The 26,762-nt window shown below is 52.9% G+C and overlaps 3 protein-coding genes across 5 annotated transcripts in view; 2 read left to right on the top strand and 1 right to left on the bottom strand.

The window, feature by feature from the left end:
- Nucleotides 1–15,874, top strand: part of ITGB4 (integrin subunit beta 4) — a 57,069-nt gene extending 41,195 nt beyond the window's left edge. The window contains exons 30-42 of the mRNA XM_027834667.3: nt 1,896–2,033; nt 3,390–3,572; nt 3,756–3,887; nt 5,063–5,284; nt 6,159–6,329; nt 6,815–6,988; nt 8,574–8,723; nt 9,643–9,831; nt 10,219–10,374; nt 10,749–10,913; nt 11,411–11,527; nt 12,204–13,221; nt 13,447–15,874. Of these exons, the coding sequence (XP_027690468.2) occupies nt 1,896–2,033; nt 3,390–3,572; nt 3,756–3,887; nt 5,063–5,284; nt 6,159–6,329; nt 6,815–6,988; nt 8,574–8,723; nt 9,643–9,831; nt 10,219–10,374; nt 10,749–10,913; nt 11,411–11,527; nt 12,204–12,343 (1,937 nt within the window). The 3' untranslated portion in view covers nt 12,344–13,221; nt 13,447–15,874. The remainder of the gene's footprint in view (nt 1–1,895; nt 2,034–3,389; nt 3,573–3,755; nt 3,888–5,062; nt 5,285–6,158; nt 6,330–6,814; nt 6,989–8,573; nt 8,724–9,642; nt 9,832–10,218; nt 10,375–10,748; nt 10,914–11,410; nt 11,528–12,203; nt 13,222–13,446) is intronic.
- A 379-nt stretch (nt 15,875–16,253) lies between these two features.
- GALK1 (galactokinase 1) lies at nt 16,254–25,815 on the bottom strand. Its single transcript, XM_007072551.4, has 8 exons — nt 24,960–25,815; nt 22,043–22,232; nt 21,175–21,294; nt 20,057–20,192; nt 18,582–18,763; nt 17,994–18,144; nt 17,039–17,201; nt 16,254–16,522 (listed from the first exon to the last, which is right to left on the bottom strand). Exons 1-8 carry the CDS (start codon nt 25,125–25,127, stop codon nt 16,427–16,429), a joined length of 1,206 nt encoding a protein of 401 aa, XP_007072613.2. The 5' UTR covers nt 25,128–25,815; the 3' UTR covers nt 16,254–16,426.
- Nucleotides 24,674–26,762, top strand: part of LOC114022549 — a 36,311-nt gene continuing 34,222 nt past the window's right edge. Inside the window, exon 1 of one of the 3 annotated variants that reach the window (XM_027834658.3) lies at nt 24,674–24,909. The gene's annotated coding sequence lies outside the window, so the exon portion shown is untranslated. The other 2 variants (XM_043528456.1, XM_037913938.2) reach the window with 2 other exon arrangements.

The following is a 26,762-nucleotide window of genomic DNA, read 5'->3' on the forward strand; positions in this document are numbered from 1 at the left end:
CTCTGGTGCTCCAATGGGAGCTGCAGGGGCGGTGCCTGCAGATGGGGCAGCACGCAGAGCCACCTGGCCATGCCTTCACGTAGGGGCCAGAGAAGGGACATGCCACTGCTTCCAGGAGCCACTTGAGGTAAGTGCCACTTGGAGCCTGCACCCCTGAGAGCCTGTCCCGATGCTCCAACCCCGTGCCCCAGCCCTGCAAACCCCTCAATCCCAGCCCCGCCCCAGAGCCTGTACCCACAGCCAGGAACCTGCACCCCTTCCTGCACCCATGCAGGACCTGATCCCGCCCTCCGAACCCCTTGGTCCCAGCCCAGAGCACCCTCCTACACCCCAAACTCCTCATCCCCAGAGCCCATACCCCCAACAAGAGCACTCACTGCCTTCCACACCCCCAACCCCAATTTTGTGAGCATTCATGGCCCGTCATACAATTTGTATTCCCAGATGTGGCCCTCAGGTCAAAACGTTTGCCCACCCCTGCGCTAGCCTGAGTCTGTGGACCTGGTCTAGGAGACTCGCTCCCTGGTGCAGTGTAGACCTACCCTTATAGGCCTCATTTTTTTTAAGTGCTGAGCAACCTCCATACCAAGTGATTAAACTCAAGTCCCATGTGTCCAATGTTTTATCCCATTCTCATCACTTGGTGTAATGGGGATATTCCCCTGCCTTTCCCGCAGGGTTGTTGTGGGGATGAACTGGTTAATGAAGATGAAACACGTTGTGTGAATGTGTTACAAAGGGCTATAGGTCCAAGAACTGCTCAGATCCTCATAAATGGAAGAGTATTTGCTTCTCCGGGTACCAATCTGAACATCTTACTTCATCTTGTATTGCACCAGTCAGTAGTCGGGGATGGCTGTTTTATTAAATCTTGCCATGAAAACAACAAAAAAGCAGAAGACCCCAAACAAATGGAAACCTGAAATATTGATCACAGGATTCCTATTGCCCAATGACAGCCGGATGTCTTGTGAAGCTCTGAATGGAGCTAGAGGAATAAGGGATTTTTTGGTTCACTAGCAATTCTGAAAAATCAAAAGAACAGAATAAAATAAAATTGCGGGTTAACCAAAACATTTTCTTTGACCCCAAATGTAACATCTCACTTGGGTTTCAAGCATTTTTAAATGGTTTTGATTGCTTTTTTTTTTTTTTTAAATAAAAACAACAGGAAATTTTGAAACAAGAAGTCATTTTGAAAAGAAAAATAGAAACGTTTCATATTTCAAGTACTGAGATGAAAGGTTTAGGATTTTTTTTACCAAAACAATTACGCGAAATCAACATGAATTCATGAAATGTTTCATGGCGTTATTTGCCAAAAAAAGGTTTTGATCAAAAATTTCGCCCAGTTCCTAGTTGGGAACACATCTACCACCCCTAGTGCCCACTTCGTATAAATCCTCTTTGTTAATGTGCTTCTGAATGCTTGTACCGCACCTTCATGAGTGGCAGTGGAATAGGCGCCCAAGGGGAATGTCTGAGGACGTGAGAATGAAGCAGTGGGAAGGTGGCCACATTGCGTGAGACCCAATGGCATGTCTTGTGTCCTCCTATCCCTGGTTTGTGGCTGGCAAGACTCTTCCTTCCACCCAGATACCTTCCTCCAGGGGGCCAATCAGAAAGAAGCAAATTGCGGGAGGAGAGGAGAAGACAGTCCATCATGGACATGGGCAGCGATAGGCATATGGAAGGGTCTAGACACCCTAGGCTCTGTGATGCGTTTTCCAGCACCTTCCAGAGCAACTGGTGTAAAATAAGCATGTGGTGGTGCCACTGTCAGTCGGGAGATCTCCCCAGATCGAGCCAGTTGTCCCATCACTCACACCCAGAGATATCCAGCCCTCCCCGCCAGCTTGTTTCCAACCCTGCCTCTTTGTTCTCGTTCCTGTTAGTTCCCAGCGAACCTGGGCGTCTGGCTTTCAACGTCGTCTCTTCCACTGTGACGCAGCTGAGCTGGGCTGAGCCTGCTGAGACCAATGGGGAGATCACGGCCTATGAAGTCAGCTACGGACTTGTCAATGAGGACAATGGTAAGAGAGGGCTCCCCCTTGCCGAATGGTCCTGTAGAGGCGTCTCCATCGGACTGAGACACGAAGACCTTGGCAGAAACAGCCAGCAGCTGTCCCCAGTCATTCGCTGCTCCCACCCTGGAGCCATGAACTGGGGTTGGGAGCAGCCCACGTTACGATGAGTGAGAGGGCACAGGCTGTTGGGGAGGTGGGTGGTGGTGGGATGCCAGAGCCCAGGACAGAAGTTCAGTATTAGGGACATGATCCTGTGAGGTCCTGAGCACCCTCAGCTCCTGTTGACCTCCTCTGACTTCAGTGGGCATTGGGGACGCTTCTTACCTTGAACAGTTTAGGGATGATGCCCTGGGAAACCCCCTGCTGGAGGCCCATTTCCCTGTTCGCTTTGGGAGCTTCCCAGAAGTGAAGTTACACCCCGAGAAACAGACACTCAGGATGGCTGACTGCATGACCGGTAACATCACCCGCCTCTGTCCTGGCACCTGCAGCCCAAGTCTCATTGAGACCTTTGGCCGTGGGGGGCTCCATGGAGCTCGCCAGACAGGATCTGGGGGGTGCAGTCTGGGACTGTTGAGAGGAGGACGGAGGTACTGGTGCAGTGTGCAGTGCAGACACCGTCTGGGAGCAAAGCACAGTGATGAAAGTAGAAGTGAGCCCTCTGAAGCGGGGTTGCGAGGTCTCCCGCTGCCATTCCTAGACATGGGGCCCAAGCCACAAGGTTCAGATGAACAGCCACAATTGTGAAGGGCTCTGTTGGTTTGACCCATTGATACAGGCCAGCTATGAAGTTCAGGCCTGGATCTCAACCCTGTTTGGGGGAGTTTGGATCAGAGGGTTTGCTTCTGGCCCATCTCTAGTCTTTTCTTAGAATGCAATGACAGATGAAACCCGCGCTGTTTGTATTGCTCTTAGGAAACAGCGAGACTCCTCCTAAGAGGAAGGGCTCTAGCTCTGCTCGATGCCTGCACCCCAGCACTGCTGACAGTGTTAGAGGCCATGGGGGGCTGATGACTCAACGATAGCTCGATGTGCTCCTGTGTGAGCTGGATCGAACTCAGGATCTGATGGGTCCTTCGCTCCCCAGGCCAAGTGAGACTCTCCCGTCAGTCTGTAGCGTCCCCTCTGGATGTGTTGGGAGCAGTGTCAGTGGGAGACAAGGGGGTGTTGGAGGCTGGGCTTTGTGTGTCTTTTGCTGTTTTCCCTTTCAAATGGTGGAGCAAAGCCGGCTAGTTCATTTCTTCTCTCCCCTCTCCTGCCGTTGTATTGAAGAGAATAGTGTGTGTGTGTGTGTCTGTGTGTGTCTGTGTGTGACAGAGGGAGAGACATGACCTTGCTGGATGGGTGTGTGCTTCCTTGCAGTTCCCTTTGGGCCCATGAAGAAAGTTCTGGTTGAGGAGCCGAAGAAGCGCATGGTTCTGATTGAAAACCTGCGGGAGTCGCAGCCGTACCGCTACACGGTGAAGGCCAAGAATGGAGCCGGCTGGGGGCCTGAGCGAGAAGCTACAATCAACCTCGCCACACAACCCAGACGCCCAATGTCCAGTGAGTGCTTCTACTGGCCTGAGCGTGTGGGGAGTGGGGCTTGACAACGCTCTCTCCCTCCCTCTCCCTGTTTTAACGCATCGTGTCCACACTAACATGCCTGTCCCCGTGGCATCTGGGTGGGTGGTTCCCCTCTGGCATGGGAGGGACGTGTTTAATGGCGCTTTCTGCCGCCTCTCGCAGTTCCCATCATCCCCGACATCCCAATCATCGACGCCGAGGGCGGTGAAGACTACGACAGCTACTTGATGTACAGCGCGGACGTGATGCGCTCCCCGTCCGGCAGCAAGCACCCCAGCGTCGCCGACGACTCCGGTACGTGCGCTGTGTTTTGCAAAGAGCGGTTTATTGGTTTCTCTTGACAGCTTTGAACACCGAGCCTCCCCCGGGAGAAGGGGACTCGAGAAAGCAAACCAGCAGAGAACCTCCCTTCCAAACGAGGGAGTGATTTACGAGCCACAGTATCAGCACAGATCGTTTTGTTCCTCATTCTGCTGCGAAGGCAGAGAGATGTCCCAGCTCTGGGAGGACCATGCAGAGGCTGAGCTGTCACCTTGTTTCTGTGCTGCTGCTCTGGAGAGCAATGGAGGCTCAGCCTCCACCTGGCATGATTGGGTAGGAACTTTGCATCCAGAGGTTGGGCCTCTGCCCGTTGCCATGAGATTAGGGTACAGCACACAGTCCTGACCTCCTAGCTCCTGGGATGTTTCTTAGTTCAGCCGTCAGGCCAATGAGAGGGACCTTACTGGGGGATGGAGCAGAGACATTTCAGCTCATAGCAGCTTAAGACCAAGAAGAACCCTACTGGCCCATGGTTTCTGGTTCTCTCCCATTGTGCTCTGGGGGGTGTCCCATTGGCTATGTCAGGGCTGCTAAAGTGAACATGGCAGAAGCTCAGCTTGGAATAGCTATTTCAAATGGGAAGAATGAAAGCGACCTGTAATGTGGAGCTGGGGCAACCTTACAGGAGACCTAGTCTGGAGCAGGTTCGACAGTGGCTGAAATGAGGCGTCTCCTGCCCTGTGCTCTCTCTCGGTTTCTTTCTGCTTTGAGAATCGATGCATTCTTGCAGAGAGTAGAGCATACGTGTTAGGACAGCCCCACGGTGGCCAGCGTTGTGTACACCTGTGAGCTTCATGGAGTGAGGAGGCTGCTCCTGAGCACGGGAGGACAGTTCTACCCAGCAGTGCCTGTGATGGGGACAGGCATGCAGTGGGATCGCCAACCCTGTTCTCAATCCTGACGGAAATGGGGATGGAGCTCTGGTCTCCCCAGGGCTGGCTGAACCCCCACTGTCCTGTTCCCTCCATTCTCCAGCTCTGTCCCGTGATCTCTACACAGCAGTAGCCCACCAGCGGTTTGTCACAGGAGGCAGATGCAGCTGCTCCTGGAGGCTGACCCCAGTGTGCTGCAGGTGGCCCAATGGTGGCAGGTTCCCCGCTTTGCCCCTGTAGGCCATGCCAATGTGAGTACTTAAATTGTTCCAAAAGGCTCCAGGTGGAAATATGTGCAGCTGCTGGGGGAGGACTTGGACCTTCGCCGCATCACCTGGAGGCTCCCAGCTGAAATGATCCCCCGCCTCTCTAGCAGCAGCTGCTTCTCCTCCGACACCGAGGGCCTCCTCCACGAGGATGGCTCCCACTCTGAGCCGTTGGACAGCGACACAGCCAGCGGCAGCCTGATGAGGAGCGGGACGCCCCGGCCCCAACCAGGTGAAGGCCGGCTTCTTCTGCAGTGAATGTCGTGTCTCGTCCTTCTCCGAGCCAAGAGCGTGGAACTGAGCCCTGCCCCCTAACATCCCCTCTGTACCCACATTGGTGTTGGCATGAGGCACTGGTCACATGTAGTAGAGTTTGCTTGCAAAGTGTTGTCATGGTCTGTCTGCTCAGGAGAGTGCCAAGGTAACACCCACCTCGGGCATGGACTGGGAACCTGCTAGGAGCTTGCTTCTGCAATAGGCTCGGACCCTTAGGGAAGGAGCAGATCAAAACCGTGTGAAGCCTGTAAGAACAGCCACGCCTCATCTTAAGTAACTGCTCTGAAGTAAACCCCCCCACCCTCAGGTTTCCGGTGCAAACCTGCAGGACTGTTATTCAGAGAGCAGCCTCTAGGAGATTTCTGTTGCCCGTTTGGGTGGTCACTTAAGAGGGGGTTCATAAAGACCGTTAACGGCAGGGTTTGCTTTTCAGGTCTGGCAGAGATGGGCTCCAATGTGAAATCTGTGGGAGCCGCCTCCTTAAGTTGGCATTTCTTCTTCTTTCATTAAGACAAAATATAAACACGTGCTGGGGTCAAGAGATCTGACCGTTAGGACACGTGAGGTTGGACCTTAGCAGCCCCCTGACAAGCTGAGCTCTGGAGTTACCTTGGGCACTGCGAGTTGGTTGGGTATTGTGCAGGGGGTGCAGGTTCCTGTTTGTTTCCCCTGCTGCTGGCTGTGCAGTTGTCACTTGTCTGAAGAGCCAGAGTTATGTTCTCAAACACCTGGAGAGCAGGACGAAGCCGATGCAGGAGGCATGGAGCCGTGGGCTGGTCCCGATGCCTAGACTGCAGCTGTTGAGACTGACTGAATTCAATCTTTCCCAGAGTATCTGCTGAATGGCCGGATGGATTTCACCTTCCCCGGCAGTGGGGGCACCCTGAACAGGACCTTGAATGCCAGCTACAACCAGCTGACCTCACACATACACCAGGAGAGGAGGCTGATGGGCAGCTCATCTCTGACCAGAGATTACAGCACAATGACCTCAGGATATGGTGAGTGTCGGGGGGGAGGGGGATTGGGGACCCTCCCCTCTGCTCCACCATAGCAGGGACCTGTCTTCCTACCCTCTACCCCTTAGAGCGATCTTGGGTCACACCAGCCAGGGGGCTTCCTGTACCTCTACCTCCCAGAGCTCCCCCTCTCCACACAGAGGGCTGCCTTTGTGCACCCCCGCAAGGGCACCCTGAGAAAGGGGGGGCTGCCTCCATGGGCCCCCTCAAGCTCCCTGGGAAAGGGGAGGCTGCCTCCATGGGGCCCCCCAGGGCTCTCTGGGAAAAGGGGGTGCTGCTTCCATGCCTCTTACTCTATCTCCATGGTTACTTTCCAGCTCAAATTGTCTGAGAGTCGGTCTGGCAGTGGGGACGGGGCTGGAGAAGCCCTTTTCATGCTCTTCCTTAAAGCAGCCCACATGGGCTGCTCTGGCTTCAGATGCCTTCAGTGTTCTCTCTCTCTCTCTCTGTTTCCCACTATCCTGTAGACCAGCCAGGGAGGATTCTCCCTTCCCTACGTGAAGATGCTGGCAGGATGGCCCTGCTGCCCCAGGACGTAGGTGTCAGCAGCAGGGCAAAGGTGAAGGGTTCCTACGCCAGCAATGGCTTTCGGGATTCTATAATCATGACTGATGGGCCCACAGGGATTGTCAAGTATATAGGTACAGCCCACAGCAAAGCCTTGTCCAGTGTCTTCGTGGGTGTCTTCCTGCAGTCATGCACCCCATAACCAGCCCATCCACCCGTGAGCTCCCTGCTCCTCTCCTCCATCGGCTTTGTGTGTGCGCTGATCCATGCCCCTGACCCTGGCTGCGCCTCCACCACACCACCTTTCCATTTGCAGGGTTCATTGACCTCGTTAAAGCCATGTGAGCTGATTAACCCACCCCGTGCTCTAACGACCTCATCGTCAGCATCCTGCCCTCTGTGCTCCTAACAAGCCGATTGTTTTCTGTGTCTCTCCACAGGCCTTGGGGGAGAATGTGTGCCTAATGCAAAACGTCCCTCTGAGACACACTAGGCAGCTGAGTCATGGAGCGCCTGGCACTGAGGTGCTGGAGAATCTGCTCGTCATTGCATCCATTTTCTGCCATGAAGGCAGTGGTTAAGGGATACCCCTTAACTCTTCCCACCCTTTGGTTCTGGCCGTGCTGTTTGTTGAGAGAGCAGGGTGACCTAATGACCTGAGCATTGGGCTGGGAGCCAGGAGCTCCCAGGGTCTAATCTTTACTCCCCCTTTGACTCACATGAACCTCTTTGCCTCAGTTTCCCCGTCTGTAGACCAGGGATAGCAATACTCAGCTCCCTAGCAGCTTGAATCACTTACTGGGACACGTGACTGCAAAGCATTTTGAAGATGATGGGGGAGGATTGCAAAGGCATAACGGGCAGTTAGGCACCCGAGCCCCACTGAAAGCCCATGGGAGTTGGGTGCTTAACTCCCGTTGACAGTCTCCCCTTTGAAGTGTCACCCTTGATGAGTGGCTGCCGGCACGGAGAGCGGTAGGTCAGAGAGAAGCTGGCAGGGGAATGAGCAGCTAGGTAGGTGAGTGTGTGGAAGGTAGAGGAGTGGCCCGTGGGTTACCAGTGTGGATGTGCGAATGGGTAGGGACGGCTCGTCCTTTGCAGCACCTCTGTGCCCTTCTCTCCACTGGGTGATCCCACCCCCACCCCATCCCCAACACGCATGCAGCAAGGCTCAGGGCTGTTAGATGGCTGCTCTGACTCCCCTTCCCCCTCTCCCTGCGCAGGCCTGTCAGGGCAAAGCACACACCCTAGGGTGCATTCCCTCTTCCCCCAGAAGGCCAGGAGTCACACTCACTCCCAAGATGTCCTCGAAGCACCCAGCTGCCTGGACATGGTGCTTCAGGGGGAGTGAGTTTGGCCAAGCCTGGCCCCAAGCCTGCTGGGGAGCTAAGGGGCTGCCAGAGAAAACGTCTAGATGTTCTCAGCAATCCCTTTGCTCCCCTGGCTGAGTCAGGGTGTTGCTTCTCTAAGCCCAGAGACTGCAGGACGCCATTGTCAGAACCCATTTGTACACCGCTAGACCCCATCCTGGCCTCTCAGCTCAGCCCCCAAAGCCCCTCAGGGTAGGTTCTCGGCAGATCCGGCCCGTGGTTGCAGAGGACGTTTTGCTGCATTCTCCCTGGACTGTAAGGACCATCACACACTGGGCTGCGTCTGCTTCTTTTCCCCTCTGCCTCTCGCCTTTGAACCCAAGGTTGTGACTTTCCCTCTTTGTATCAGATTCCAGGATGGCCCTGGGCGTCCCCGACACTCCCACCCGCCTGGTGTTCTCTGCGCTGGGGCCCACCTCCCTGAAAGTCAGCTGGCAGGAGCCGCAGTGCGAGAAAGCGGTGCAAGGATACAGCGTGCAGTACCAGCTCCTCAGTGGAGGTCAGTGAGCCATGTTCAGCTGATGGCTCGGTCCCGGGCGTGGAACGAGTCTTCATGATACAGCATGGGGCTGGGAGAGCTAGAGCGGAGCCCAGGTTCCACTGAAGCCAATGGGAGTTTTGCCACTGATTTGAGCAGAGCCAGGATTTTAGGGGGGTCTAGTCCCAGCTCTGCCACAGACTTCTTGGGTGGCTTTGGGCAAATCATTTACCCTCCTGGCGCCTCATTTCCCCCAGTCTGGACTAGCTCAAACCCTTGTCCCTCCCTCTCCCCCCGCCCCCTGGTGTTGAGGACTCGTTCGCTGACATCTGTGAAGTGCAGTGAGCTATCCAGGTGGAAGATGATGGAGGAGGGGCCCAAGTCTGATACATTCAGCCTCCTTGTTCCCTATTACTAATTCTAGTCAGCGTTGAGAGCCAGTCGCCTCTGGACCCTGAGGCAGATGCCAGAGAAACGCAGTGGCAAACACAGACGTAGAGTGGCCATTATGGGCTAACTGTAGCTACCATCCCAACGTTTCCCCAGCGCACCCTCTCCCCTCCCTAGCCTGTCGCATTGAGTTCAGTGCTGCAGCTGGGTCTGGAAAGGAGCCAGGTAACCCTGCGCTCAATGGGGGCAGAGTACCCAAGCTCGCAAGACTTCTCTAAAGGCAGAGGGGTCCTATCACATGGGTCAGGCTATTGGGGGTTCGGAAGGATTCCCCCATGAACACAAACACAGCCCTGCTGTAGCTGGCCATCTGCACTGTAAGGACATGTCCACTTTGTGTACAGGCCGCTGCCAGAGGTAAGAGAATAGGCTTGACGGACGGTTGCTCTGCTCTGGTGTGACAACCCCCCCGTGCTCTCTACTGCGGCTGCAGCCCTGCCGTTGTGACTGTAAGGTGGCACCTGTCTCTCTCCTTCCTCCCCCCCTCCAGGAGAAGTGCACAGACTGAGCATCCCGAACCCCACTCACAACTCGGTGGTGGTGGACAACCTGCTGCCAAACCACTCCTACATATTCAAGGTGAAGGCCCAAAGCGAGGAGGGCTGGGGCCCTGAGAGAGAGGGCGTCATCACCATTGAGTCCCAGGTGGATCCGCAGAGCCCGCTGAGTCCTGTACCAGGTGAGAGGGCACGGCCCTGGCTTCACTCCCCTCCCGTCTCCCTGTGGCTGGGCAATGAGCCGCGGGGCCCCTAGTGCGGAGGGTTCACACACTGCTCCACTACCCGGGGGGGTATGGAGGCAGGCCTCAGGGTGCGCTGGGGGTCAGGGGCATGGAGGCAGCACCCCCATGTCGAAGTTTAGGCTCTGTAAGCTCCCAGTTGTAGCTCCTTCACTCCCCCTTTAAAAAGAACACCCTCCACTCTCCTTGAATGCTGCTCCCCAATGCGCCAGCTTCACTATGCAAACAGCTGAGACTCCCAGCCCATTACAGCAGTGACCTGCATAGACCCAGGCTGCTGCTTCTCTCCCCATCTCCAGCACTGACCTCTCGCTGTTGCTCCTGCAGGTTCACCGTTTACACTGAGCACCCCCAGTGCGCCGGGACCCCTGGTGTTCACTGCCCTGAGCCCGGAGTCGCTTCAGCTCAGCTGGGAGAGACCCCGCAAGCCAAACGGGGCCATTCTGGGCTACATGGTCACCTGCGAGATGCTGCATGGAGGAGGTATGTTCTCGCTCAGGCTGGGCTGGAAACAAGCCATGGGAGAAGTGACAAACTATCCCTTTGCTGGGGCTAAAGCGTAGCATGTCACACCTGCAAACCTGCTCCAGGAACAGAGCCTCCCGCTCGGTTCAATCCCTGAGCAGCCTTAGTGAGGAGGGCTGGGACTGAGACCCAGCCCTGTACTGAAATGGGGATCTTTTGACAGAGAGCCAGGGATGTCATAAGGGGCGGGATGAGGGCTGAGACAAGAATAAAGTGGGGCAGGGAAGAGGTTGGTGGAAACTACAGGAGGGTAGCAGTTTGGTGGGAATGGTGGTGGGCTTTAGGGAGCCATTGTATTCTATTTCATCATACTGTGTTTCTATTTGGATTAGGGGAACCCAGGAATATCTATGTGGAGGGGGACAACCCAGAAACCTCCTTGACAGTGCCCTATTTGAGCGAGAACATCCCCTACAAGTTCAAAGTGCAAGCCAAGACCACGCAAGGGTTTGGGCCAGAGAGAGAGGGCATCATCACCATTGAGTCTCAAGATGGAGGTACCACATTTCTTGTGTATATGCGGGGCAACAAAACAGAACCTGTGGGAGATGACAGTCATGGGGAGAGCCAGAAACTGGGTCAGGACTCCAGGGTTCTCTTTCCGCCTCTGCTGGTGAAACAATTTCTGTGCCACAGTTTCGCTATCTGTAGAATGAGGATAATATGTATCTCCTGGGGGCAGCAAGGTTTAATGTAATACTTATAAGGGGCTTTAAGATCCTTGGGTGAGAAAGGAGTCTGAGAACTTATTACTGTTACTTTATTGCCAACCTTCTTCTTTTGATGACTGTGTATCCCCAAGACCCAGCAGCCATCTCACGAGGTCCTTCAGTCTCCCGATCTCTCATGAGCATTCTTGATTTCTTTCTTTAAGGGCTCCTACTGGAACAGTTATGACATAACCTCTCCGCCAGTGACGGATAGCTAGGGGCTCCATGTGATTGTACAGCTCCTGCGACATTCCCCGAGCTGACTTTTCTCCTTTTCTCTCTAGGAGCTTTCTCACAGTTCGGAGGGCAGCAATACATGAGAGAGGAAGTGTACAACCTCCCCGTGGAATATAACACCAACACCACCATCAGCCACTCCTCTCTGGAGCCCTACTACACGGGTAAGGGCTTCCTGTCTGGAATGCTTCAGGCACTGGGGACGGGGCAGATTGTTGTACGGCGTCACAGTCATTGGTGTCGCCCAGTGTAAAGGAAGGTGCCTGGTGTAGTGAAAAGTTACAGCACAATCCTGACTGCCCCTAGATCTCAGGGTCCTAGCTCTGCAGACATCCAGGGAGGGGCTATTGGAGGGCTCCTCAAGGCTGTTCAACACTGTAGGCTTTCAGCAGGGTGGGCGAAAGGAGAAAGTGAGAGGAAGAATAAACAATTTAAAAAATCATGTTTAAATATCCCCATCCCTTCACCCCTGTGGTGCCAAGGGGGGATGATTTGGAGACCCAATAAATTGCTGTTATGGGAACTGAACCACCACCACTCTGGCCTTGCTGCAGCACTGCCTGCTCTGCCTGCCCTAGTACTGGGTGAATGCCAGTCTGAAGCGCGCCGTGGTTGCATTTCCAAACGCAGCCCAGGTCCCGGCGGTGGCTGATGGCCTTCATGTGGGGTCCGGCAGCGAATTCTGAGCCTTTTGATCCCAACGCACAGGCTAGGGCCCAAAAGCTACTGCTCCTCCTGCAGATACCTGCGTGCAGGTCTGACAGTCCATCCGGGATAGAGCCAGGGCAGCACCTCACGTAGGCCGTCATGCCCACCGCTGACCTGCTCCTCTTGTTGCAGATGGCATGTTGATGACCACCCAGCGGGTGGAGAGCAGTGGCACCCTCACCAAGCAGGTCACCAAAGAGTTTGTCAGCAGGACCATGATGTCCAGCGGAACACTCACCAAACAGATGGAGAGAGAGTTCTTCGAAGCCTGAGCCGGGGAGAGACTGCCAAAGGGGTGTGCGTGTTCAGACTGCAGAGTTTTTCAGGCAGGCTCATGCTATGGTCAGCTGCCAGGCTCTGGACCGCCGTGCCCACCCAATCTCACCTGGGCATAGAACTGCAGTGGCACTTGACACTCCTTGGAAGCCCACCGCTGTGGAGGCGGCAAGTCAGCGGATGGGGTGGCAAGTGTGTGATTGGCATTTGGAGCTCTCCATTTCTGGGCTGTCCAGCCTAGGATCTTCACTGTTGAGTGGTCTGTCGCAGAGGCTTCTCAGTGCAGGGTCATTGGCCAGCCGTTTGTGGACTCCCGTGTGGTATAATCCTTACCTGCTGACTGTGTGTGTATGTTCTGCCTACCCACTCTCACACCGCTGGCCTCCCGCTGGGAGTTTGACTGCACTGGGCTTTCGTTTGTATTTAAATGTCCCTCTCCCGCTCTGCCTTGTGTGCGACCTGTTATGCAGGGTCATTTTTTTTTTCCCAACCTGCTGGCTCAGCCCTGTTCTCCCCCTGTTCATTTCACCAGTGGGAGGCAACTTCATTGTGCTCTGCAAATGTGCACAGTTCTATTGTTTATAAGCCCGTGTTGCAATGTAGATGGTCAGGGTAATCACTGCATTCCTACCGCACCTGTTTGTGTAAAGCACCCTGCTGCTTTACACTGTTTATACTGTTACTGCAGTAACAAATGACAGCCTTAATTTGCATAGCATTACCCACAATGCTCTGATGCAATTTTGCTTAACTCTTGTACAGTTTTCCTTGTATATATAAATATATTTTATTATTTTATAAAGAAACCTAGGTAGATGAGATCTACAATGAGCATTAAGGACACACAGCTTTTGGGAAACATTTATAGTAGCAGGTTTCAGAGTAACAGCCGGGTTAGTCTGTATTCGCAAAAAGAGAAGGAGTACTTGTGGCACCTTAGAGACTAACCAATTTATTTGAGCATAAGCTTTCGTGAGCTACAGCTCACTTCATCGGATGCATCCGATGAAGTGAGCTGTAGCTCACGAAAGCTTATGCTCAAATAAATTGGTTAGTCTCTAAGGTGCCACAAGTACTCCTTTTCTATTTATAATAGCAGAGACTGGTTAAGGAACCTGATCCAAAGCCAATGGGAAAACACCCAGTGACTTCAATGAGCTTTAGATCAGTACCTAAATCCTCCATGGTTGATTTCTGCAGTACAGCAACCCAACCCCCTACGGCATCCCAGATCGAGGAGCTTGTGTACTGCAAAGCACACAACAGTCCAGTCTTACTGTAGCTACAGCGTACTCTTGGGCAAAGGCCAAGTCAAGCCTGGAGGACTACAAGGGAAGAATCAGAATTGCTAGTTCAGTGGCGTAGGATCGGAAGACATGCACTATAAATGGGTAATATTTTTGTTTTCTTGAAAGACCAAGTTGGTCATAAACCTAAGACCTAAAATCCTTGTTGGTATCACTTTTCCCACAGTGGAGCTTAGGCAGATACCGTTGCGTGACTTGTAAAGGCATTTGATCCCCTCCCCAATGTAGAGTGTTACATTCTACTGTCATCCAGTAAATACAAGATGATGGCAGAGAGAGAAGTGGGGGCAGGACAGTCTCTCTCCTTTAGAGTGGATGAACCGTTAGCCTCAGCCACATCGTTCTTTCCCCAGCATCAGCCATTCTCAGACCACATCAGGGTAAAGAGCTGTACTGGAACCCTGCCATGCCTAGTTACCGCTTGTGGCAAGGCGGCGGCTGCGTGAGCCTAGTAGCTCCCACGGTCCTGCTACCCACAGCTGAGGGGCTGTCATGTGTCTGGCCATTATCCAGTGATCCTTTACTGGCGTTATTGCTGTGTGTCTAGCTCCTGGGTCGAAGAGGTATCCTAGCAGCTTGCCATACCCTTTGCTGAGTTCCCTCCCTGCTACTTCCCAACCCAGTGGTGATGGAAACTCTGTATGTTCACTTTCCCTAGGGCATTCGTGGCAATGCTGGGGGGAGCTTCTCCTTTCTGTCCCACACGCCTCTGCAAACACTGCAGTGAAGCACTAATTTCTGCCAGCGGGGTGACTCGTTCGTACGTTTCACTGCGCAACTCTCTCCCCGAAGGCTGTCTCTGAAGCAAGCGTTTCTGATCATAATGGATCATACTAACCACAGGGCTTGTGCGCTCAGTTCCGTAGCCACACATCCAACACCAGCTGTGCCAATGTTTAAGATGGCTATTAACCTAAATCCTTAAGGGAAGATTTGCAAAGGCCCAGAGGGCAGTTAAGTACCCAGCTCCCATGGGAAGTCAGTGGGAATTGGACACCTACCTCCTATTTATGCCTTTGAAAATCTCTCCCTAAGCCCCTCCAGGCCACTACACGGCATAAGCTGGCTGAACAAGAGCTGAGGCAGCATGGGCCAAAAGCTAGAGCTTTGGATTGGGAGGCAAAACCCCTGACTCATTCCCTGAGCTTTGGCAAGACACTTAACACGCCAGTACCTTGTGGCATATCTGTCAGATGGGGATGCTAGGGCTCACCTTTGAAATCTACCAACGAGAAATGCTCTTGAATTACCCCTTGTTTTACATTTGGCTCTGAAGGGGTCTGAGCGTGGACTGGTTCACCTTCACCCTCAGCCAAATAGCATGGGAGCTGCTCATGAGAATTGGGAAACTGTTTCTAGTAAGAATGGCAGCTCCCACCTTTCATGGGTAAAGCCAGTTTTCAAAGGCCGTGGAACAAAAACAATAGCTGCCCTTATTCCCTGGAGGTGTCGTTTGTTTTATTTAAGCAGGCTATGAAACTTCTCTGCCTTTCTTTGAGAACCAGGGAGAGGTCACAGTACAGACCATTTCAAGGGCTCAGTCTTGCACCTGGCTTCAATGGGAATTTTGCCACTGATTTCCCTGTGAGCCAGACCTGTGTGTGTGAGAGAGAGAGATACACACATTGTCCCCATTGTGCATGACCATCCTGCCCTAAACTTAGGTGGGAACTGGGGCTAGTTTAGTTTTTGATCTAAATACAAGAAGCCCGGTCTGTTAGAAATGAAACCAAATGTGATTTTACATAGCCCATTAGAAATAATTTAGTTACTGAATGAATGTCCAGTTGGCAGTTGCCTTATATTTCAGTTCCTGGCATGGAAGGAAGTATTTTCAGCTAAAGTGGCATTTCACCAAAGCCACACCATGTTGCACTGTAGCCTCCCTTTGCCGTGCATCACAGTGCTTTGTACTGTAGTTATAACACACTGATTCACTGCCTCAAGAGAGTTCACACAATAATTGTAACCAAAGAGTTAATTAAGTTATCTGGGGCAGAATGTAGCCTGTTGGCTGATCCCACTTCTAACAACCTGACCTTTTAAAAAGGTTTGTACAGAAGAGCCACAATAGAACATAACCACTTTTTTGTAGCTTTCATCAGATAAGGACAATTGGCGGCATATGAATACTTCTGGTGTGTACCAAGGAAGAGTCTGTCTGCAGGTGTTCTGGACCACATGGCTTTATATTGCACTTAATAAACAAGTTTCTCTCTAGTCTGGTTGCCCCATTTATTTCAAAAATGCAGAGATAAAGACTGATCGTTGTGCAAGTTGGCAAGGGATGAGTTATGGTGGCTAGGATGTACCATGCTCCCAGCATATCAGCGACTCCTTCTCTCAAGCTATTTGGCACATGGACCTCTGCCATCCTAGTCCCTTACACTTCCCTTCAGTAATTACTGAGCTTCATGCAAGTCATTACTACATTCCCACTACATGTTGCCCATACCACTGCAGTAATCTGGATCAGTCTCTGGTCTGTTCACAGAGTTAACCCCAGTGTGACTGTAAGTCACACTTACGTTTGTGTAACTGAGATCAGAATATGGTCTCCAGTGGTTTAGACTGAGATGGTTAAGTCAAGAGGCAGAACTGTTGTGCAAAATTAGTTTTATTACTTGAGTGGCACAGATTTGTACATTTCCCTGTGTTCCGTTGTGAAGTTAGAAACAGAGCCACGTTTGATCTCCTGCAGGAGGAAGGGGGAAGGCAGCTGGCCCAGAAATTTTCCTCTGACACCGTTGAGGACCCAGAGATCAGAGCACCCTATGCAGAAAGGGAAGTCACTCCGTACACAGGCTGTGCCTTTGCCCCATCTGAAGGCGTAGTGAAATAGAAAGTAGCTGTGCCGTTGTACTTCTCCTAGGAGACAAAAGGAGAAGCAAGCACTGAAGAGTTCAACAGAGTCGGCATGCTAATGCAATGGGCCATGCGATCAGAACGCATTCAGGGAAGCTACTGCTGGACTGAGCATTATTGGCCCCCAACCACAACTCATTTCATATACACTTCAGTAGAGCCATCTGATAGGACTAGTAAAATGGTCACATTGAGACTAGAGCCCTAGCGAGCCAAAGGTCCTATAGCCTCATTACCAATCCAAGTCCCCCAAGCAAGGTCTCCAGCTACGTGTCACTTTGCTTATTCACTCTCCTGAGATATTCTCTGGAGAAACTCGTCTGTCTCACTATCCCAGCTTTATCTATGCAGGGAAAAGCCAGAACGGACGCTGAGCAGCCTTTTCAGCCATCTTCCTTGGGCCTGATCCTCCTCTGCCTCGGACCTTGCCTGGTCAGAATTCTCCACTCAAGCTGGTGGAGCCGGGCTCTGCACTGCCAGTCCTAAGGCCAGAGCTATGGCGTTAGAAGGGCTACGTACCTTGATGTGCTGCAAAGCTTCCTCTGCTGCTTCAGCCTCCAGCAGCGTGACCGTGCAGCCTCCAAAGCCTCCGCCCGTCATCCTGCTGCCATAAACCCCACTGACGTCCAGCGCTGCAGCGACCAGCTCATCCAGCTCAGGACAGCTGACCTCATAATCATCCCTGGGAAACACAAACCAGAGTCTGGGCAGCCTGCCAGTGCCGCGTCCCTGTAAACGCATTCCGAACACCCAACCCTATAGCACCTGGCTGCAGTGGGAGATGGAAGATTCATTTGATTCCTCCCGAGGTCAAATTTCAGGGCCAGTCCTAGAAACACATGCATTTGCTAGCCAAAATGGAGAGGGCAAGGGTCTCTCAAACTGTGGGCCCCGGCAGGCCCAGCTGCTGGGGTTAGCCTGGCACATTCCCTTCAGTGGTAGGAGTATTGGGTAACTGGCCATGGGCATGTTTGAGGAGCAGGAGCAGGGGCAGAGGCCTCCTTCTGAATCACAGAATCATGGAATATCAGGGTTGGAAGGGACCTCATGAGGTCATCTAGTCCAACCCACTGCTCAAAAGCGGGACCAATCCCCAATTTTTGCCCCAGATCCCAAATGGCCCCCTCAAGGATTGAACTCACAACCCTGGGTTTAGTAGGCCAATGCTCAAACCGCTGAGCTGTCCCTCCCCCCGTACAGAGGCTGTGCCTTTGTCCTCTGGTACAGACCAACACAGAGGCTGTAGAACAGGCTCTTCTCTGCAATTATTCCTAAAGTCGGTCACTTATTGCAGGCTGCTCCCCTCCGCAACGCTGAGCTGTGGGAGAGACTAGATAGGACACTGCGTGAGAAATCTCATGGTTTAAGCTGTCCACGTTGCTCTCCTTGTGTCCCATCCTTGGGCCCTGAGAGCTATTGCTATCCTACCCCCAGCTGGAGTGTCCCTACCCAGCGGGGCTGGCGACGCCCGTACCGGAGGGAGTTGTGACTCTCCACCATCAGCCTCCCAAATGTCCTGTAGTCCCTGGCCTGCAGCGCCTGCGCCGCCCGGGAGGTGCGCTCTATTTCTCCGATGACGTGCCTCGCGCGCCGGTACACCTCCTCGCTCAGCAGGGCCCGGGCAGCTGGAGACACACGAGGCTGGACTGAGACGCTACCCACGGCCTAGAGCCTCCAAATGGGACCACCTGGAATGGAGCTCCATGCTGCCCTGCACCTTTTGAGTTCACTTCTTTATCTTTATCGCAGTCACCAAGCTCACTCCATATGCAGTCCCTACCCCTCTTCCTGTCCCCCTCAGGTGCCAAGCTCACTCCCCACACCGTCCCTGCCCCTCTCCCACAGCCTCCCACCCAGTGCCGCCCAGCTCACTCCCCACACCGTCCCTGCCCCTCTCCCACAGCCTCCCACCCAGTGCCGCCCAGCTCGCTCCCCACACCGTCCCTGCCCCTCTCCCACCAGCTCCCGCCCCCGCCGTCGCCAAGCTCGCTCCCCACACTGTCTCACAAGATTTAGGCTGCCGCAGACTGTTCTGGTGACCCAAGGAAGATGTTGCACTCACCCTCCAAGTCGGCCAGACAGGCCTCCCTCAGACTGGCCTTGCCCAGAGCCTTCGCTGCCTCCTCGCACTGGCGCCGGCGCGTGGGGTACTCGCTGCCCGTCAGCGCATGCCGCACGTTGGAGTTGGTGATGAGAACCACCAAGCTGGGGTCCGTCAAAGGCAAGAGGAAAGTCTCCAGCGACCTGGAACAGAGGTCACAGCAGGGTCACAGGGACGGGACCCTGATGAGCTGGGAGCTGCCCCGGAGCAACCACCTTGGCGCGCCTCAGGAGCCTGCGTTACAGCGAGGCCACGGACATCGCTCTGAGGCTCAGGGCCACCTAGGAACAAAGCCAGTGTTACGGCTGCTCTCCACCCACACAGCTGGGAGGCTGGTATCTCTAAGGGGGCAGAGTTAAGGTGGTTTGTGCACCTTGATGCTGGATTTTCATCATCTCAGCAATCGTATTGCAGTATCAGCCACAGGCCCAAGTCAGGGCTCTATTTTACTAGGCCCTGCATGCGCAGATAAAGCTAGTCCTCCCTACCCAGCGCTTACCCTCTACATAAGCTACCCCAGGTGTTTGGACGCTCTTCAGTTTAACCTTAAGCTCTCTGGGGCTGTCATTTATTCAGGGTTTGTACAGCACCTACCACAATGGGGGCCCAACCTGGTCGTGGTCAGTAGGCACTACTGCAATGGAAACGTTCAATAGTAACTCTGGAGTTCCTGGCCCTCCAAGTGTGGGTTTTACTGGCCATGATCCTGTAAGGATTTTTACCATGAAGTTACAGACCTGATTTCTGTCAGGGTTTTACTGTTCAAGTCATTGCATTCCCATAATAATCCTGTGGAAGGCTATCCTGCATCCACAGCCATGGAGCCATCTTGTGGCCCTATCCCAAGCTCTCTGTGGCTTGTGTCTGAATGGCTTGATCCCGAAAGCTGGGGAGCGCTGGATAGTGGGGACTTTGACCCTTTGTCACTGGCCGAAGGTCACGGGATGCTACAGGTTCCGTAGGCAGCAGCTCACCTTGCTGTCTGAATTCCCTTGCCCAGCCAGCTAGATACTATTCATAAGAGTTACACTGCGCAACCAGGACAAGGCAGCGATTCTGCTCTGTGGGAGGCAGTGTCATCTAGTGGGCAGAACACAGGACTGAGAATCAGCAGACCCGGGCTGTAATCCCAGCTCTGCTGGCCTGCTCAAGGTCACACAGGGTGGCCAAGGACAAATTCTCACCTAGGTTGAGGACCCTTTATGCCACTCCGCGTATAAATGTAATTCACTTCCAAAGCCCTTGACACTGCCAGAGTGGTACAAAGGGGCCTTAATGTAACTGGGTGTCTGGCCCTGCACCTCTCCAAGCCTCTGTTATGAGGCATAGTAGGCAGATGATCATGAAGCGCTTTGAGATCCTTGGAGGGAAGGTGCTGTAGAAATGCAGAGTATCATCATTAGATGGTATAGTAAGCTATGAGTCCATGTCCTGACCTGCAGTCTATTAGCAACGCATAGCCCTCTTTGCCCATCACAGATATGAACTGGTCCATGATCCCACAGGGCATACCAGCAAATGTGTGCTCAGCTTTCTGGCATGCCAGAGCCTTGGCTACTAAGTCCCCATCATCTGTGCCAAATGAGAAAGAGATAGATTAGTATGGTGCCTGCTTTGTGTCATTTCCCACCTTGCCCAAGGGACCCGGGGGTGAGATGCGGGGGGCGGAATTAAAGCTCATTTTCACTTTCTTTCATTACAGAGCCAGCACTGCAGCCACCTGTTTAAAGAGGGCTGGATTTATAGCTAGAGATCGCCCCCAACTAAAGCAGTTCAGCCTCCAAATCCAAATTCTATGGCTTGAACCCATCTCTGCTCATGACGTTTGCAGCTATGCAAGCGAAGGGGAATTGCAGCCTGGGTGAAATTCACCCCCCTGCAGACAGCCTGCGCAAGGCCTCAGAACAGAGCTTAAGGGAGGTATAAACTGTGTATGTAGCATATTCTGTGCTTAGTTCTGTTACTGATCATATACCAGATGGGGTCACAAGGAATCTTCCCCACCCATGTGCAACACTGCACAATCTAGGCGCACTCTTCCCCAGGATGAGGGGCACATTTGTCGTCTTCTCGGGCATCACATGTTCTGGCCACTATCACAGACAGGGTACCAGGCTGCATGGACCAATCCAGTCACCATATGTTGGATACCACATCCTTCAGCCAGAATTTGATTTGACACACTAGCGGGGAAGGGTGGAAGTGCGGCTATTTTCTCACACTTGCTCCCTAAGGACCATTCTCCACTCATCCTGGCCAACCCAAAGAACTTCCTGGTTGATTCTCAACAGAGAGAGAGTTCCTATTAATCCTGTGCAGAGTTAGCCAGGGATCTGGAGGGGCCCTGTTGGAAGGGATGGGCTCTACCTCTGGGCAGGGAGAGCAGCTAAGTAGCTGTGATGCAGCTCTCAGTGGAGGTGAAGGGGAGAACTAGAATCACAGCATCTCCTATAGTGTCTCTTGGCCAGCACCTGGATTTGGCACAGAGGATCCCAAAAGAGAGGTTCTCTCTTGCACCAGGCTCGTGGAGCTGATGAACTGGCTGCTGTGTTACCTGGGCAGAGCTGCTGCAGAAAGGTATACATAGCCACTTCCAGAGAGGCTGAACTAGACAGGCCACCGCCCAGGGGAACGTTACTGGCTATCACTGCGTTGAAGCCTGGGAGAGGACCGGCTGTAATGGAGACAAAAAACAAAGGGGAGAAGGAGAATGAGCCCAACCAGAGACAAGACAGAAAATGAAGTGGACTTGGACGGGTGATACCCCCGGGAGTACAACACCCCATGGGAGGCAGCTGCCACCGGAGAGAGGCTGAGGGAAGTATGTCCAGTTTAGAAAGGCCGGTAGCAATCAGGCTGTGTTTGACCAGATAGAGGGCAGGTGAAGGCCATCTCTGAGGAGCTGAGAACTACAGCTGTAATGAGCTGATTCAGGGTCCATCTCTAACTCTTCTGCTCTCACTCCCAAGAGGCAATCCAGACAACCAAGCAGTATCCTGACACCATGCTTGGCACACTGCTGTTTGGTCTCTCTATAGTTGGAGCCCAGTGCTGGGACAGCAGCTTCAGGGAAAGGAAAGGGCAGTGGAGGAAGATATCCCTTACTCACAGCCAGTTCCGCCATGGAGCAGTCACTTCTGGGAGCAGGAAGGCAGGCTGCCTGGTGGTGGGAGAGAGATGGCACCTGGGTTTCAGGCACCATCTTGTAGTCGCAGACAAGACATGAATGGAACAGCAGCTGCAGGGATCAGCTGCGTTTCGCTAACGTTCAGCTGCAAGTGAGGCTACAGTTGTTCCTAGTTCTGTCCCAGTTGCATTGTAACACCCACCCTCCCAACCAGAGCACGCTGCATCCTGAGCGCCTGCAGGAACATTGCTGACCCAAACAGATCTCCCGCCGCCCAGGTGTGTTTGGACCTTACCCCGGTAATGCTGGATCACGCCCTTCACATAGTTAGCCCAGTGAGGTTCTCCGGGCTTCAGGGTGTTTCTTTCTGTTGGAGCTGGAAACTGCACCCTTTTGGGCTCCTCTGCCTCCTCCGCGGTTGTAATGACGGATATTGTTCCGTCCTGCCTTGGGCTCCCGACCACCACGGTGCCCAGCTGCAGGGCCTGCAGAGAGAGACGTTGGCTGAACCCCACCCAGTGCAAAAGGAAATGATGGAAACCTCCAACACGTCCTGCTTCCAGAAAGCCAGCGCAACTGACGGTGCAGAGATACCTGAGGGTCTTGGTATTAAGGCTGGGATCCTGCTCCCACTGGGAAACTGGCCATAGGGAACAGGCTGGAGCCCCGAGGAGCAGGAATTTCCCACTCTCTATGAACTGGTCGCTACTTTGTGCCTCTTATCACAAGGATGGTGACGGCCTTGCTGCCATGTCCTGCAATTAAGATACCCAAACAACCTTAACGCTGCCCCCAGAGAGACACCAGCCTTCCTATATAGAGCGGCAGAACTATACACGTGTGCAGAGATGATGCTCTTAGGATTGCCTCCCGGTCAGGATTTTATTCCCTGGGCTGATTTGTTCACATGAAAAGCAGCCTTGAATAAATTAAAAAAACACACTGATTCCCCATCCTCGAGCAGGAGACCCAAAGGCATTACTGTGCTGTGCTAGCTCTTTGGTGGCCTGTAGGAAACCAGTATAATAGTTTCCGCCTAGCTGCTAGTGGACAGGTCATCACATCACAAATGCCATCCTCACAGCCGAGGCTCCATGGAAAGTGAGGGCATCACACTGGCCTTTTCTCCTAGGGTTTCCCCAATGTTACCACTGCCAAACAAAGTCCTAGTCAGAGACCAAGTTACTGGAGTCAGGATTTGCTCCAGGCAGTCAAAAGGGGCAGAAAACTCTGTTGAGCATCAAAAGGTGTTTGCAAATTAAAAAAGTTAGAGAGGCAGAAACTATGGAGTGAGTAAAGAAAAGAAGGAGAATTAAGCAGTTTAACTGCCCAGTTGTTGCCTCAGGACATCGCTTCGGAATAGGGGAAGGGCAGTACAACCCATCTGTAACCTCGTTTACGCAGGGCCATGTTACCTGTCGTGCTCGGTGGTGAGACAGCAGCCCTGAAGGAGATGGAGTTGTAATTACAGGCCAAGCCCAAGATCATCAAAAGACAGGCTCCCAAATCCATATTTAAGCACCTAAATAAGTGGCATGATTTGCAAAAGCCCTGCTGAGCACGGGAAGTCGAAGGGCACTCAGCACCTTTGGAAATTAGGCCATTTATTGAGATGCCAGAAAAAAGGATTGAGGAGTCCTCCACGGTTGGAAATCTTGGCCTGACGCTGTTTTCCCTAGCGCTGTGCCCACACGGTGGTGCTCTAAGTCCGCTGTCTGACACTTGTTTGGTTCCTGGAATGGCAGGAAGATGAGAATGGTTCCTACCTTCTCCAATGAGTTATCCTATGACCTAGAATTCTCGTTTGGGGAAGTTAATCCAAGCGGCTGCTAAGAAGTGCTTCCGAACACACCCAGCATGTCTGGCAGTGCTGCCACTGGACAGCCACAGCTCAGGCCAAAAAGCATTACACAGTGATGGGGGAAACCTTAACAGTTTATTAAAATGGGGGACTGTTATTGTCCTTAGGCCTGATTTTTATCCATAAGAACATAACATAAGAATGGCCGTACTGGATCAGACCAGGGCCATCTAGCCCAGTGTCCTGTCTTCTGACAGTGGCTAATGCCAGGTGCCCCAGAGGGAATGAACAGAGCAGGTAATCATCAAGTGGTCCATCCCCTGTCGCCCATTCCTAGCTTCTGGCAAACAGAGGCTAGGGACACCATCCCTGCCCATGGCCATTGATGGACCTATCCTCCATGAATTTATCTAGTTTTTTTTTTAATCCTGTTATAGTCTTGGCCTTCACAACATCCTCTGGCAAGGAGTTCCACAGATTGACTGTGCACTATGTGAAAAAATACTTCCTTTTGTTTGTTTTAAACTGGCTGCGTATTAATTTCATTTGGTGACCTCCCCCCCCCCCCCAGTTCCTGTGTTATGAGGAGTATAAATAACGCTTCCTGATTTACAAAAAGAAAAGGAGTACTTGTGACACCGTAGAGACTAACAAATTTATTTGAGCATAAGCTTTCGTGAGCTACAGCTCACTTCATCGGATGCATTCAGTGGATTTTTCAGTGGAGATTTACTTTCTCCACACCAGTCATGATTTTATAGACCTCAATCAGATCCTCCCCTTAGTTGTCTCTTTTCAAAGCTGAAAAGTCCCGGTCTTATTAAACGCTCCTCATATGGCCGACACACCAGCCCCCTAATAATTTTTGTTGCCCTTTTCTGAAACTTTTCCAATTCCAATATAATCCAATACAATCCAACATCCAGAGCCGAGTGAATGAGTTACTGTTTGTACAGCACCGTGCTGATCTAAAGAAAGGCTGTGGCAGAGCGGGAAGAATTTGTTTTGCTGGGACTGAGTGCAAGCGTGAGCGCTGAGATCCAGGCGGGAGGGGGGCTCTTTATCCCGCCGCGGTTCTGGGGGAAGGGGCGGTTCGCTTTGTGGCTCTCTGTGCAGTGACGCCCCGGGTAACAAACACGAGGGACAAGCGTTCGTCTCGCGAGCCAGGGGGCTGCAGAAACACGGAGGGAGACAGACAGCAACTTGCATTCACACGCGGAGGATCCTGCTCCCGACCCTCGCAACAATGCGGACTTCGTCCCACGCTCCTCTATGAAAGAACGGGATCGTATCGAAGTGCCTGGGTTTGCTGCACCCGAGTCGTGGGGGAAGGCGGGGGTGCCGGCACGGCCACAGCCCAAGTAATGCTTTGGCGGCCCCCCAAGCCCAGCCCCTCTGCCCTCCCCCTTACCATAGGCAGCACGAAGCCCTGGTTGTAGTCCGTGTGCTCTCCGATCAGGTTCACCCTGCCGGGGGCTGACACCGCGAGCTCAGGGTCCGCCCCTGCGAAGGCCCCTCGGTAAGCCACCCGGGCCTGCGCCAGCAGCGAGCCGAGATCGGCCTCCCTTCGCCCGGCCATGCTCCGCAGGGGGCTGGGGCTGGGAGCGCGGTGTTGCAACGTTCCACCACGGAAGGCCCGGCTGCAACAGCCGCAACAACGCGAGGGCCATGCCGCCAGGGCCTGCCCCCGCCTGGCGCTTCCTGCCTGCGCCGGAGGCTTCTCTACTGCCCTGCCCCACCCCTTGGCCTGGAGCTGGTGAATTCTTTTAGCTCGGTTCGGTTATTTCCCCTCCCACATCAGGCGGGTTGAATAGTAACCCGGTTCAATGATTAACCCTTTGCATCTTCCACCAGAGGATCTCAAAGCGCGCCAGAAGGGCGCACCCTAAAACCAGAAAGGACCCCCTCCCCCAACCACACAGTGGGGGAGCTGCCTGTGTGCTCCAGTCGCTGTAGAAAGTCCCGCATCTTCCTTTGGGACTCCCGGGCTCTAAAGGCGGGGCTGCTGGAGTGGAGAACGAGAGAGCATTTGCTGGGTGAAGCGTGGTTACTTTTCCGGTGCCGGGTGGGTTTCCCAGGAGATACTGCTTTTGGTGGAGGAGTGGTCATTCCCTCGGTACCTACAGCTCTTCTCAGGCCCTGAGTATACTGTAGGGACAGTTTGCACGTTTTTCTAACACCAGCTCAGCTCTACGGGTGTTAGCTACTTTGGAAATCCTAGCGTAGATGGGCCACTGGCTGCTGCTGTTTTTAACAGTGTCCATTAGACCTGCCCTGATCACGGGTCCTTAACGCAGTGTTAAAAACCCTGGTGGTAGCTGGTGACCTCTCTACACTAGAGTTCCCAGTGTTGCTAACAGAGGTGAGCAATGTATAGAAAATGACCTTAGTGCAGACAGGGCCTCAGAGATGAGGGTAGGGTGCGGCTGTCTCAGGCAAAGGGGAGGGAAGGGAGAAGCCAAGGAGATAGCCTTTTTCTGGGGGGATTCTCCAGATTCACATAGTTCTGTGTGAATGTCCCAGGATCTCCACTGGATCCAAAAATGCCCATTTCCATCACAGCCGTGTTGGTTTTCTTTGAAAAACTGAACCCCTAAACATTTTTCAGTTTTCAGCAACCCCCCCCCCCAAAAGTGGTGGTCAGTTGCAATAAATAAATACACCAAATATTTAAAAATCAGTTTTGGCAGTTTGCTTTTTCAATGGAAACCAAAAAATATTAGAAGAAAAATGTTTTTTTCCCCCATTTTTGTTAAACGTTTTTTGCAAGTGACAAAATTATTTTTTTGGTCATCTCTGTTAGCCATACAACCTTCCCTCTCCCTGCTGGCTCAAAGTCTTCATCCATCCATCTATACTGCATTTATCACAGTGGTGTCAGCCTCTCCATCTGCTAGAAAGATCTGCCTTTAATATGTGCAAATTCTAAATGATGGGGTTTGGGATTCATGTGTTACCATCCCACCTTCTTTCCACTGTAAGGAAAGCATGGCATATTAACTAACAGCCTCCCCCCAACCCTTTTAAGTAGGGTGACCAGATGTCCCGATTTTATAGGGACAGTCCCGATTTTTGGAGCTTTTTCTTACATTGGCACCTATTACTCCCCACCCCTTGTCCTGATGTCTAACACTTGCTATCTGGTCACCCTACTGTTAAGAAGCCAGGTCATTTTATGGATGAGGGGACTGAGGCCTGGAGAAGTTAACAAAAA

Source organism: Chelonia mydas, chromosome 14, assembly GCF_015237465.2.
Source record: "Chelonia mydas isolate rCheMyd1 chromosome 14, rCheMyd1.pri.v2, whole genome shotgun sequence".
Classification (NCBI taxonomy): domain Eukaryota; kingdom Metazoa; phylum Chordata; order Testudines; family Cheloniidae; genus Chelonia; species Chelonia mydas.